Raw genomic sequence first — 12110 nt, 5'->3', positions numbered from 1 at the left:
TAACTGCTTTCTGTGTTGTTTGGTAGATTAATCTGCAGCAATGCAACGTCTGCTGTAAGATCATCATGCATTTGAGCTGTGGTAGTGTAGAAGTAGCACAGAGGCCAAAGGGACTTTACCCTTCCTCAAAATCTTTGTGGCTGAATGTTGTTCTGGTGGTTTCTAAGAATTAAGTGTTTTAACCAGAATATTCATACAAGTCCACCTTCACCACATTAGCAAAAATAATAATATGTTGTTTGTCTGTATACTTGTAGACACAGTGGATAGTGATTATGATGCAAAGTACCAGACACCCACAGGTTGTCGCCTTTTCGACTTCAACCGCATGGAGACAATAAAAGGAAATGGCTCTGGGTGTGTCACTGAGTGTGTGTGTGTGTGTGCATGTCTTGTTCTTGAGCCTTGAAGACTTCTTCCCTGTCAAATAATCGACACATGAGGGCTGAGTGGTGGAAATGGTCTTTTATACGTTTGAATCATGTTCAACAAGTTTATTGGAAATCAAGGTCATGCAGTTGTCACACATGACAACGAGGCACGAATTTACACATCATATTGTACATTAAAAGAGAAATGATGAAGTCTGAGACAGAAACGTCCAACTCTACTGCTTTACATTGAAGTACACACATTCACTCCGGGTGTTGTCCTCCACTCTCCTGTTGGCCTCTCCTGACTCGTTGTTACAGGGGCTATCTTTATTTTGGTAACCCTGGTGATGGAAATAGTAAACTATTTACTCGTTGTCAGAAATAAGAAACAAAAATATTTTTATTGAAGCATAAATTACCTCTGCAAGTTTTGTGGATGGATCTGAAAATCTTTCTCGGGTGTCTGAAAAACAGGAGTAAAACTTAACAAATGACATTCAATTCATATACGCTATATACAAAGTAGAGCAATTACCTGTACAGAAGCAGCTGTTGATGTTGGTGATTTCACACACTAAAAAAAACACTAAGATTGTGGTGAATGTGACGGCCACACTCAACACTGACACCAAGTCCAGTTTCTCTGAGTTTTCTGAAAGCAGGAGACATTATAAAGCTTTTAACTATGTTACAGTGGGAGGAAATATTTCTAAAAATAAAACAACCTTTCATATAAAGTTACTCACCCACCAACTCCAGCTTGGTTCCCTCACCAAACACAATGATTCCACATGCAGCAACAGCGCAGTAGTAGGTCCCAGCATGAGATTGATTCAGACTCTTCATCGGCAGGTTGAAGATGCAGGTGTGTGTTTGTGTGTTGTCTTTCCTCTCACACTGATCATTCCTGACTCCTTGTGTATAAATAATTTCTGGATGAGATTCTTCTTCCTTTTTGTACCAGTAAACACTGTGTTCTGTGCCACAGCTTCCAGTGTGTACTGTACAGTTCAGAGTCACAGAGTCTCCTGGCTGGACGGTGACGGAGGTTGATTGTTGGACCAATGCTTGGATGTTCGAACCTGAGCCCTCTACAATGACAATACAGCCGTCTAGAAATTCTAATATGTGTAAATTATAAACACAATAGTAAATAGCTGAATCTGAAATACGCAAATCTGTGATCATCAAGTGGTTTTTGCCATTTCCCGTTTCCAGACTGAACCGTGTATTGTCCTTGAAGTCATCATAGAAGGTGGTGTTTTTGTATTTGTAGAAAGCCGAGATGAGTCTTGGCTTCTGTCCCACAGTTTGCTTAAACCAGTAAAGATATGGGACAACATTACTCTTAAAGAAACATTTTAATGTCACTCTGTCGCCAACGTGAGCTGCCACCAAACGCATCTCTTGGTGAACAGATGAGGACAACATCGGATCAGCTGTTTGAATTAAAGTGGAATGAAAGACAAAGCAATTCCATAGTTAATGTAATGAACTGTGAGTGGTGTTTCTAAAAGACAGAAGAAATATATAACTTACCCATTGTCCCCAAAATTAGACATGAAAGAAAGTCTCCGAGCTGCATAGTCTCAGATGCCGACTGATGTATTAAAGCTTTAGTATTCACACCCAAACTTCTTACACTGACAATAGTCCCTTCTGCGAAATCCAAGACAAAATTATTGCTAGTTGCACAGAAGTAGGTAGCTGAATCTGAAATTTCCAAGTTTGTGATCATTAAGTGATATACACTTTTTCTTGTATCCACTGTGAAGCATTGGTTGTTCTGGAATTCATTATGAAAACTGATTCTTGTATCAAACACATAGAAGGTGCATATGAGCCTTGGTTTCTGTCCGATGGTTTGTTTGTACCAGTAGAGCCATGCAGAATCATCACCTTCATGGAAACATTGCAAAGTCACTTTCTCACCAACATTAGCTGAAATGAAACGACTCTCTTGATGAACGAATGAGGAAGATTTCAAATCAGTCCTTTGGGCTGAAATCAAATCAAAGGGTAAAAGCAAATTCATAATTAATTAAGTCTGTCAGAATCCACATTAACCATCACGTAATATAATTTTTGCTAAATTCATATCACGAGTTACTGAAAACTAAAAGACACAAATGGCAGGCACAGGAACACAACAAATTTGAGATAAAAAAAAAACAAACGTTGCAGTGTTTATGTATCTTGATCCTTACTCAAGAGACTGAGCTTGATTTGTTGTGTGAAGTAAAACAGTGAAACATAAGCACCAGAAGTTCTCTGCAACTTTTCAGAAGTTATCTGCAACTTCTGGTTTTAAGATTAGCATGGTGGCAAACACTGTATATGCTGCATGAACAACAGATTTATTTTGCCATATTTAAACTAAAACCGAACTTTCAAAACTAAGACAAAGCTTAGTCTAAAATATATGAAAAATGGGGTTGTTTTCAAGTTCTGGTTTTCAAAAGTGGCACATTTTTCATAGACGACAGCCATTACCTTAAGTTTTTCTTCTTTTTTTTTCTTTTTCTTCTGCTTTTACCACCAAAAAAATCAGAAATAAACAGTCACACAAACAAAACTCACCCATTTTCCCCATGAACAAACACGCCAGACAGATCAAAACCTGTGCAGATGCCATCGTGTTCTAATTGTTGAGGTGAATGAAAAGAGCTTTGCTCTTCTCTTCACTCCTTTCTTCACAGAGGAGCCTGTGTTTGATATGTTAAGGAGACGTGATGCGGTAGCCTATGTCTTATTAATAAGGAAGCATGATCACATGCTCACCGCATCCTGTAGCACTGAAGTAGTCGACTTCTTTGAATGTGCAGATACACATGGTTGTGAATTTATGAGATGTTAAACGTCTCCAATTTCTACCATCAGTGCTCAAGGTGACAGCCTCATTGTGTATCCTACAGCTGATTCGTGTGGTCAGGTAACTACACAAAGTTGCGACCGACTCCAGTGATCAGAGAATGACCCCTAGTTGCAGTAGGTGCTGACAAATCAAAGAAACAAAGAAACTACACACTTGAAACTGTAAGCATTCCTTTATCAAACCAATAGGCAAAGTAAAGCAACAACTGACACAAAATTCTGTTAAAATACGCCAAAATTGGTAAGCATTTTAGCCTAACTGCAAAAAAATATATATTTTATACAACACAGCGGGCACAAGTTTGTATACACATATGTGATTTGTAAAATTACTTATATGACAACCTCAAAATATAAACCCCACCCATCGCCCTCACTATGAAGCAATCCAAAACTACTGCCAACTCTTTTTATAAGAAAATCAATGCTAGCTCTTAAATAGAAAGCTGTTATACGGGCTATCTGTCTCTTAAAGAACAACCGTGTGTCAAGCATATTTTACCCATAGTTATTGGCCTGAAACAGCTCTGCATAGGTCTCCACAGCTCTCCATTGAAAAATAAAGACACCTCTGTTCTACTGCTTTATACTGGAATACACACATTCAGTCTCTACATCGTTTCTCTGTCTTCTCGATCTTTTAATGTTGTGGTGCCTCAAAGCTGCGTAATGGACGTCTTCTTCATTTTGCTCGCCCTAGCGATCAAACAGGAACCAGAGAATCACAATATAGAACTCGAGGGAGTAAAAATTGTGGGAAATGCTGCACGATAAAAACAACTGAATGCTAACACAATATCTAATCACAACAAAATCACATACCTCTGCATTTGTTGTGGAAGGGGGTGAAATTCTTGAATCTGAATCTGAAAAGAAAAAAAAAATGAAAAATGCTCTGTGTGTGATTCTTCGTCAGCTACGAACAAAAAGCAGATGCGGTACCTGCGCATGCGCAGCAGGTTCTCTTGGCGATCAGGCACATTAAGAACGCCAGTAGAAGAACCAGAAATGTGGCGAATGCCAGGGCTCCGCTCAGGACGTGCACCAAGACAAGAAAGTTCACCTCTTCTGCAGACACCAGGAGACATTACGGAGCTTCTGCCTTATACAGAACATTACACTTAAAAAATGAGACTGGTCCTCCAGAAAAGCTCACTTACCCTCTATGTCCAGCTCAATCCTGTCTCCAAACACCATGCATCCATACGAAGCCACAGCGCAGTAGTAGGTCCCATTATGAGGCAGATTGAGGCTCTTCATTGGCAAAGTGTAGACGCAGGTGTATGCTTTCGTGCTGTTTTTCCTCTCACACTGATCATTCCTGCCTGTGTGAGAGTAAATGACTCTTGGATGGTATCCTCCAGAGACTTCAAACCAGTAAACACTGTGTTCTCCATCACAGAGCCCGGCGTTTCCTCCACAGCTCACGGTCACAGAACATTTCAGTTGGGTGGTGTCAGGTGTTGGCTGGACTGAAGAGTTCAAACCTCCCTGCCATACCGCGACGACGGTCCCTTTTTCAAAAGTCAGGACTAAAGCGTCTCTAGTTGCGCTGGTTGCACAGTAGTAAGTAGCAGAGTCTGAAATTGTCACATTTGTGACAATCAAGGGATATGTGTCATTTCGCGTATCCACTGTAAAGCGTGGATCCTTTTCGAACTCATTGTAGTTCACAGGATTTGTGCCATTCACGTCGATGGTTGAGATGAGCCTTGGTTTCTGTCCCAAAGTTTGCTTATACCAGTGAATCCTTGCAGCAGCACGGCTTTCATATGGACATGGCAAGGTCAAGTTTTCTCCACTCTTAATGGACTTAAATGTGTTCTCTTGGCAAACAGGTGAGACGATTTTAGCTGAAGTGAAATGAGAGACAAAGCAAATGCCTGTTAATCACACATGCAAACATGGTAATGCACTCCAAAAGATACAAAGAAGCATTCACATGCTCACCCATTTGCCCAAAGAGCAACCAGGTCAGACAGAGGACGAGCTTTGCAGATGTCATTGTTTCTGCAGCGGTGTGCTGAATGAAGAGAGTCTCGATTCTGAGTTCCCTATTCGTCGTCGGCGCCGTCCTTGGTTGGTCAACCAGGCGTGACACAGCGTGTCCTGTTTAAATCACGTGCTCACTTCCAGCGAACGAGTGAAGCGCAAGAAAAAATGATGTGGAGGTAATGAAGGACGGAAATTTTTCATTTCTTTTATTATGTTTATTCACTTATAAACAAAAATATAGAACCATTCTTACATACTAATCTAAACAATAAGAACCGATTTCTTATTTATGACGTAAATTTGGTTCACCATGCGTGGTGTGTTTAGTCTAAAATGTATATTAAGGCGTTTTTCCAGTTAGTATTAAACAGTAATAATCTACAATAACAATAGTTAACAATAACCATTGTATGCCTTTATGTGCTTTGGGTAAGATTCTGATCATATGTATAATATCTATAAAAATATCCTTGTTAAATTATTAAAAGTGTTAGTTAGCACTTATTTGCTAACTGTGTTTAGCCTCTTATTTGTTCGCATGCTATTTTTAGCTGTTTACAGAAACATAATAGTTGTCTAATTTATACAGGATTAAAGGGCACATACTTTCAGCTCTGATAAAGAGGTTAAATTAAGCATCATATGAAATATTTAAGAACTGCAGTTCCTTTATTGGAGCAGCATTGGTGGCATAACACATAAAACCATTTAAAGCCATGTATTCATATAACTGTTGAGCTAGTCGGAGGCAAACTTGTAAACTGTTGCAAAGCAAAAGCAGAAAAATACAAGTCAGGTGCTCTTCACCAAATTTCACCATCGTGGTGAAACCGAAAACTGAATGAAACCATCGAGAAGAAGAAGGAACCAAATCAAATGCCTGGATCATCTACAAGAGAAGGATAGAGAGGAGGCCTCAGGAATACAAGCAACTTGTAATAAATCTCAGCCTGAAAGCAGATGTTATGGTATGAATGATGTTGAGATATCAATCAAACTTACGTAGAATGAATGACAAATCCAGTTCTAATGTTTTACGCTGGAGTACACGCATTCATTCCTTATGCTGCTCGTCTGTCTCCTTGATCTGTTAGATTTGTTTACCCTTAGAGCAGCATAATGGATGTCGCCCTCCTCCTGGCCGCCCTGATAACAAAATAGATTGAAATAGTGGCCCGGTAGAAATTTACTGTCCTACAGACATTCTTTCTGTATAATTTGTAACTCATCTGTGAGCTTAAAGGGAATCCTGCTTCAGGCTCTAGGGAGAAAAAATCCAAGAATAAAATCCATCCTGAATGCTTTTCTACAAGAGAACTGTAGGATGTGAATGGCACCACTTACCCATGGAGCTGTTTCTCTTGTTCATCCTACACATTAAATAAGTTGATATGACACTGAACGCGGTGGTGAACATCAAAGCTCCGCTCAAGAAATACACCAAGACAGGATGACCCTGCTCAACTTCAAAACCAGAGATGGAGACACTTGGTTTGTGTAACACGAAGTGCAATCGCAGTTCATCAAATGAGACCAAACCATATTATGAAAAAGCTAAAAGACTTACCCTCGAAGTTCAGTTTGGTCCCATTTCCAAACACTATGTGTCCACATGAGGCAACAGCGCAGTAGTAGATCCCGGACTGAGAAAGACTGACGTTCTCCATTGGCAGGTTGTAGACACAGGTGTGTGTTATTTTATAGGGAGTCCTCTTACACTGATTATTCCTGCCTCCATCGGTGTAAATGATCCCAGGATGAGATTCTTCAGAGTCTTTGAACCAGTAAACTCTGTGTTCTGCACAGACTCAGTGTGTACTGTACAGTTCAGAGTCACAGAGCCTCCAGGCTGGACGGTCTCAGAAGCCGACTGATGAACCGAAGCATTAACATTTAAAGCTGAACCCATCACACTGAGAGTGGTGCCCTGAGCAAATTCCAAAATAAAAACGTGGCTACTCGCGCAGTAATATGTGGCTGAGTCTGAAGTACGCACATTTGATATCTTCAGGTGGTGTTTGCTATTTTCGATGTCCAGTGTGAAGCGGGGATCATTTTTGAATTCATTATAAAAGGCGGCATTTCTTTCAAATCTGTAGAAGGTAGAGATGAGAACTGGTTTCTGCCCCAGACTCTGTTTATACCAGTAAAGCCCTGCGGTGTCGCCTTCATGAAAACACTGCAAAGTTATCATGTCACCGACATTAGCCGAAACATTCTCTCCTGATGTAACGGCGAGGATGGTTTTGGTCCGGTCATCTGCCCTGTAGTTTACAAATTACAATATTTTCATAGTATAGAAAGACATTGTAATCAAAATGAACGGATATTAAACTACGTCATAAGAAGTTACGATAAACTCTAAAACCACAATATGAATATGAGCCACAAAAACTCACCTATTACACCCAAGAGCAGACATGTCAGGCTGAATACAATCTTTGGAGACGTCATTGTTGTTCAGACTGTTGTGTTGAATGAAAAAACATCTCAATACTCTCTCCACTCTAAAGAGACAAGACCATTTTCCATTGGCCAAAGAGGACGCACATGTACACTGCCACCTACAGTGTCAATTTGTTTCTTAAAAAAAAAAAAATCAGTTGTAGACAGATGGAGAATGTAACTACTTAAACATTAAAGACATAATGAAAATGATTATCCATAGTTGCAATTAATTATTTTTCAAATCTGTTCCGATTGTACCTTAAATGAACACTTTCATCTTATCAACATTGGAATGGACAAATTTGCTAAACAAAAAGAAGAAGAAAAAAAAGAATAACCACTAAGGTACAGCATGCTTACACTCTATATTGTGCCTATATTTCAAACTATCTGCTGTGGTCTGCCTTTGGCGAGGGGGAGGACTTGGTATTAGCTGTGTGTTTGGCTAGCAGGTGGTATTTTAGGCTCTATGAACTCACGTCACCCTTTTCTGTATCCAATGCTGCAGCAAAACTACATTCACCAAAACTGTCTTTTGGGTGTTGGCAATAGTAAAGAGAAACCAAGACTGTTTTCATCGGGATAAAGTTGGACAGGAATGGTATCAGGAGATAAATGTTTCTTGTTGCAATAGGCTGTCTCTTCCATAGTTAGTAGTACTTTTAATTTTGTATGCAGCGGTGCTTGTTTTACTGCTTTTTACTAGAAAAGTGACTGCCATGTTTTCGAGTGTTTATGTGGTCTTCACGTTAAGGTTTATTGACATCATGTGAACGCACGCACACACCCGAACATCCTGCCAAGAACCACAGAGACCTAAAAACCGAGCGAGCGAGCGACGCTGAAGCAAGTTGACACAAATCGTTGAGTTGAGCAAAGCTCAACTTCTTCATGCAAATGGCATCTGACGTCTGGTGGCGACAACCTGGAAAAGGCCAGTTTCACTTCCTCAGGAAACAGAAGCACGGCTGCTTTACATGTCACCTTTTATCTTTTGGTTTTGAAGAGGGATCTTTGTCGTCTGTGCACTCCTACTAGCTTCACTCTGCGTTCAAAGCATTCAGAGCATTCACTTTGTCAGACAAGGTTCTTCGCTCGTAGGTCGTGGACGTTGAGGGGAAAGCACTGCTTATTAGCTCAACCCATACGCAGGACAAATCCTTCCAAACTGGCGTGTTTTCACTATGAACCCATAGTTTTCTATGAAAGACCTATTTGTGTTCACCCATGACGTCTTTAGACTCAATAAACATCCAACGCTCTCCTGCTTGTCTTATAAATATAGGCAATGGGGCAACAGCTCTAAAGGAATTGTTTAAATAGAGACCTACGTTTTTGGACTGTTACAGGTAGTTCTCATTCTTGGTATTTGGTCAGTGCTTTGTAAGTTTCATTATTGCATTATTATCTGTTATCAAGAACTCAACAAGGGTCGCCAAGGGACTGGAGATTGTCCCAGTTGTCATTGGTCAAGACGCGGGGTACACCCTGGACAGGTCTATCGCAGGGCTAACACAGAGAGAGGCAGACAACCATTCACACTCACAGCTGCAGCCAATTTAGAATCACCAATGAACCAATGAAGAGCTTTGGAAGGTGGAAGGAGGCCGGAGTACCAGCTGGATTTGAACATATATAGTAGTAACCTGCCCCAAGGGTTTCCTGGACAGAATCTAACTATCTGTAAAATATTCATTCAAATGCAAAACAATAAAGACGCTTTGAAAAAAGAGGGACACACACATAGTAGTTCAGTTTCCATAAATAGATCAGTTTTTTTTATTATTAGGTGTGAAATGCACAACATTTGATCGTCAAATTATGCTGCTTATTTCTGCCGTGGTCCTCAAAGCACAAAGCAGGCTTGTTGTACAGCATCAAGTAGTATCAAAAACAACATAATATTACATTTAAGGGAAAAAGAAAAAAAAACGAGTTTTAGACATCCTTTAAGTCACAAAAACAAAGGGCAAAATAGACTGTTCTTTGGTTTCCTGGTGTTGACTTGTGGCATAGAATTCTGCTCCATAACCTGAATTTTAATGGTGGGAAATGGCGCCAGGCAACATCTTCCAGACTGGAAGCTGCTAGCAGAACACCATAATCTGAAACTCCTTGAAAACTTTAAGAATCTTCCTCTTTAAGATCTGCTTTTCACAGAAAATGTGGTGATCGTCAGATCTCTTTAAAGTCCAGAAACAAAAAGTCATGTTCATTTGGGCATTTTGCTGACATTAGAAATACGTGCAATTTCTACTGTGCCACCCTGGAGTAAACACATTCGGTATCGATGCTCTTCTGTCTTCTTGATTTGCGGGACTGGTTTACACTTAAAGCAGCATAGTGGAGAGTGTCTTGGTTAACCTGGTAATGGCAAATTGCAAAATATAGATTAGAATATGGTTCTGGTTGGAATTTTAAAGAATAGCTATCCAATAAAAATAAGTTTGGATGTAAATTCAGAGCAATTATATCAAATTTACCTCTGCACAGGGAGCTGAAAACCTCGCTTGAAAATCTGCTTGTGAAACACAGAAAGATCAATTTTAATATTTTTTGTTTAAAAAAAATCAGTGAATACGAGTTGTTGGATTTATGTTGCACCTGTTGCCTGTACCTGAATGGGAGCTGTTCTTCTTCCTAACCTTGCACAGCAAGAGCATCAGCACAACAACCAGGGTGGTGGTGAATACCAAGGCTCCGCTCAAGACGTACACCATGACAAGAGATTTCACCTCATCTGTAGGGAGTAAGACATGAGGAGCAGAAGTTTCAGAGGTTCGACGAATGAGGACTATTAAATAAGAGGTCTTCTGCTGGAGTGTTTCATACCCTCGAATTCCAGCTTCGTCCCATTTCCAAATTGTATGTGTCCACATGAGGCAACGGCACAGTAGTAGATTCCAGCATGAGACCGATTGACGCTCCTTATCGGCAGGTTGTAGACACAGGTGTGTGTTTTGTTGTTTTCCCTCATACACTGATCAGTCTTGTCTCTATTGGTGTAAATGAGTCCTGGTTGAGGTTCTTCAGCGTCTTTGAACCAGTATACACGGTGTTCTCCATCCCAGGTCCCAGTGTGTATGGTACAGTTCAGAGTCACAGAGTCTCCCTGCTGGACGGTCTCAGAATCTGATTGATGGACTAATGCTTTAATGCTTAAACCTGAACCTTTTACAATTACTAAAGTGCCCTCTTCGAATGTAATACTTAATGAAACCTTTCTTGCACAGAAGTAAGTACCGGAGTCGGAAATTTGCAAATTTGTTATATGCAGGTGATTGTTACCCATCGAAGAATCCACTCGGAAGCGTGGATTGTCCTTGAACTCATTATCTAAAGTTCCATTTTTATTAAACATATAGACAGTAGAGACGAGCCTTGGTTTCTGTCCCAGACTTTGCTTGTACCAGTAAAACCTCGTAGCATCCTTGTGCTCATAGAAACATTTTAAAGTCAAACTGTCGCCAACATTAGCAGACACAAAGCGCTTCTCTTGACGAGGAGACGAGGAGAAATTCTCATTAGTTGCCTGAGCTGATAAGAAATGAGACAAAGCAAGTGCGGCGTTACATTCACAGAAAGTAAATTCACCTTAAACATTGAGATCATAAAGGACGCATGTTAGAGACAGAAGAAATGTAACTCACCAATTTTCTTCAAGAACAGCCATGTCAGATACAAAACAAACCTGGGAGGTGTCATAGTGATCGAGGTGCAGTGTCGAATGAAGAGAACTTTGACTTTACTCCTCACTTCACACACCAGACTGATTTTGATTGGCTATCTGTAGTCACAGCATGCTCTATACACCATATAGGAAATATGGTCTAAATTTCACACTACCTACCCTGAGATGTGGTTCCCTAAACAGAATCACATACTGACCGTATTTAGAACATGATACTGCTGTTGTTAGCATCACCCTTTCAATCATAAGATAAAAAAAGAACAATAATGTGTAAACACTAGAGCAAAGTGGAGCATTGCCAGGCTCAGTACCTGTTAAATGCACTAGAGACATCAACGCGCAGGATTTGATCCCTGAGTGAGACTATGATAGAGTGAACACTTTTTTATTTTAACACAGAAAAGTCGAGCATACAATTTCTTTTTTGGGAACCACAGGCACATAAAGTAACGAACAGTTGTTGTTGAAGTAAGGTGAAAACAATACAAAGTAAAGTGAAGATGGACTAATTTTTGAATGATGGGTATCTTTTTCATCTTATTCATTGGAAATCTCATTGTTAGCTAAGTGATGACAGTGAATCCATGGAATCTGTAGCCTTAGTTTCTCAGAAATAGGCTGCTTCACATGTCCACATGCTGCCACAGACACAGGTTGATGTAAAACACATTTCTACTGCCGCAGCAGTGCACAGGGAATACTGTGAAATGCAAAGTGATCTACTTGGC

General features: G+C 40.1%; 3 protein-coding genes and 1 pseudogene across 5 annotated transcripts; all 4 read right to left on the bottom strand.

The window, feature by feature from the left end:
• Window positions 1–474: 474 nt before the first annotated feature.
• On the bottom strand, window positions 475–1935 carry LOC125021652. Its single transcript, XM_047607778.1, has 4 exons — window positions 1121–1935; window positions 910–1026; window positions 794–837; window positions 475–715 (listed from the first exon to the last, which is right to left on the bottom strand). The coding sequence occupies exons 1-4, from the start codon at window positions 1803–1805 to the stop codon at window positions 608–610; spliced, it is 954 nt and encodes a 317-aa protein (XP_047463734.1). The 5' UTR covers window positions 1806–1935; the 3' UTR covers window positions 475–607.
• A 1467-nt stretch (window positions 1936–3402) lies between these two features.
• LOC125021563 lies at window positions 3403–5260 on the bottom strand. 2 transcript variants are annotated; one of them, XM_047607681.1, is made up of 5 exons: window positions 5199–5260; window positions 4409–5101; window positions 4191–4316; window positions 4071–4114; window positions 3403–3944 (listed from the first exon to the last, which is right to left on the bottom strand). In XM_047607681.1, the coding sequence occupies exons 1-5, from the start codon at window positions 5251–5253 to the stop codon at window positions 3825–3827; spliced, it is 1038 nt and encodes a 345-aa protein (XP_047463637.1). In that variant the 5' UTR covers window positions 5254–5260; the 3' UTR covers window positions 3403–3824. The 2 variants fall into 2 exon arrangements, with proteins under 2 accessions (XP_047463637.1, XP_047463644.1); XM_047607688.1 differs by lacking the exon at window positions 4191–4316.
• A 1009-nt stretch (window positions 5261–6269) lies between these two features.
• On the bottom strand, window positions 6270–7697 carry LOC125008081 (annotated as a pseudogene).
• Window positions 7698–9448: 1751 nt separating this feature from the next.
• Window positions 9449–11627, bottom strand: LOC125021586 (immunoglobulin kappa light chain-like). 2 transcript variants are annotated; one of them, XM_047607708.1, is made up of 5 exons: window positions 11342–11627; window positions 10524–11228; window positions 10309–10431; window positions 10175–10212; window positions 9449–10055 (listed from the first exon to the last, which is right to left on the bottom strand). In XM_047607708.1, the coding sequence occupies exons 1-5, from the start codon at window positions 11394–11396 to the stop codon at window positions 9945–9947; spliced, it is 1032 nt and encodes a 343-aa protein (XP_047463664.1). In that variant the 5' UTR covers window positions 11397–11627; the 3' UTR covers window positions 9449–9944. The 2 variants fall into 2 exon arrangements, with proteins under 2 accessions (XP_047463664.1, XP_047463670.1); XM_047607714.1 differs by having other exon boundaries at window positions 10175–10209; window positions 11342–11622.
• Window positions 11628–12110: the final 483 nt, after the last annotated feature.

This window comes from Mugil cephalus, chromosome 1 (assembly GCF_022458985.1).
Source record: "Mugil cephalus isolate CIBA_MC_2020 chromosome 1, CIBA_Mcephalus_1.1, whole genome shotgun sequence".
Classification (NCBI taxonomy): Eukaryota; Metazoa; Chordata; class Actinopteri; order Mugiliformes; family Mugilidae; genus Mugil; species Mugil cephalus.
This window is presented reverse-complemented; position numbering and strand designations above follow the sequence as displayed.

Coding starts and splice junctions, on each gene's coding strand:
- LOC125021652 (XM_047607778.1), bottom strand. CDS start 1,805: ATGTTGTCCTCATCTGTTCACCAAGAGATGCGTTTGGTGGCAGCTCAC. Junction 1,027..1,120: donor AACCAAGCTGGAGTTGGTGG/GTGAGTAACTTT, acceptor TCCTGCTTTCAG/AAAACTCAGAGAAACTGGAC. Junction 838..909: donor CAACAGCTGCTTCTGTACAG/GTAATTGCTCTA, acceptor CCTGTTTTTCAG/ACACCCGAGAAAGATTTTCA.
- LOC125021563 (XM_047607681.1), bottom strand. CDS start 5,253: ATGACATCTGCAAAGCTCGTCCTCTGTCTGACCTGGTTGCTCTTTGGG. Junction 4,317..4,408: donor GATTGAGCTGGACATAGAGG/GTAAGTGAGCTT, acceptor TGGTGTCTGCAG/AAGAGGTGAACTTTCTTGTC. Junction 3,945..4,070: donor CTTCCACAACAAATGCAGAG/GTATGTGATTTT, acceptor TTTGATCGCTAG/GGCGAGCAAAATGAAGAAGA.
- LOC125021586 (XM_047607708.1), bottom strand. CDS start 11,396: ATGACACCTCCCAGGTTTGTTTTGTATCTGACATGGCTGTTCTTGAAG. Junction 11,229..11,341: donor GCTGTTCTTGAAGAAAATTG/GTGAGTTACATT, acceptor ATTTCTTATCAG/CTCAGGCAACTAATGAGAAT. Junction 10,213..10,308: donor GAAGAACAGCTCCCATTCAG/GTACAGGCAACA, acceptor GTGTTTCACAAG/CAGATTTTCAAGCGAGGTTT.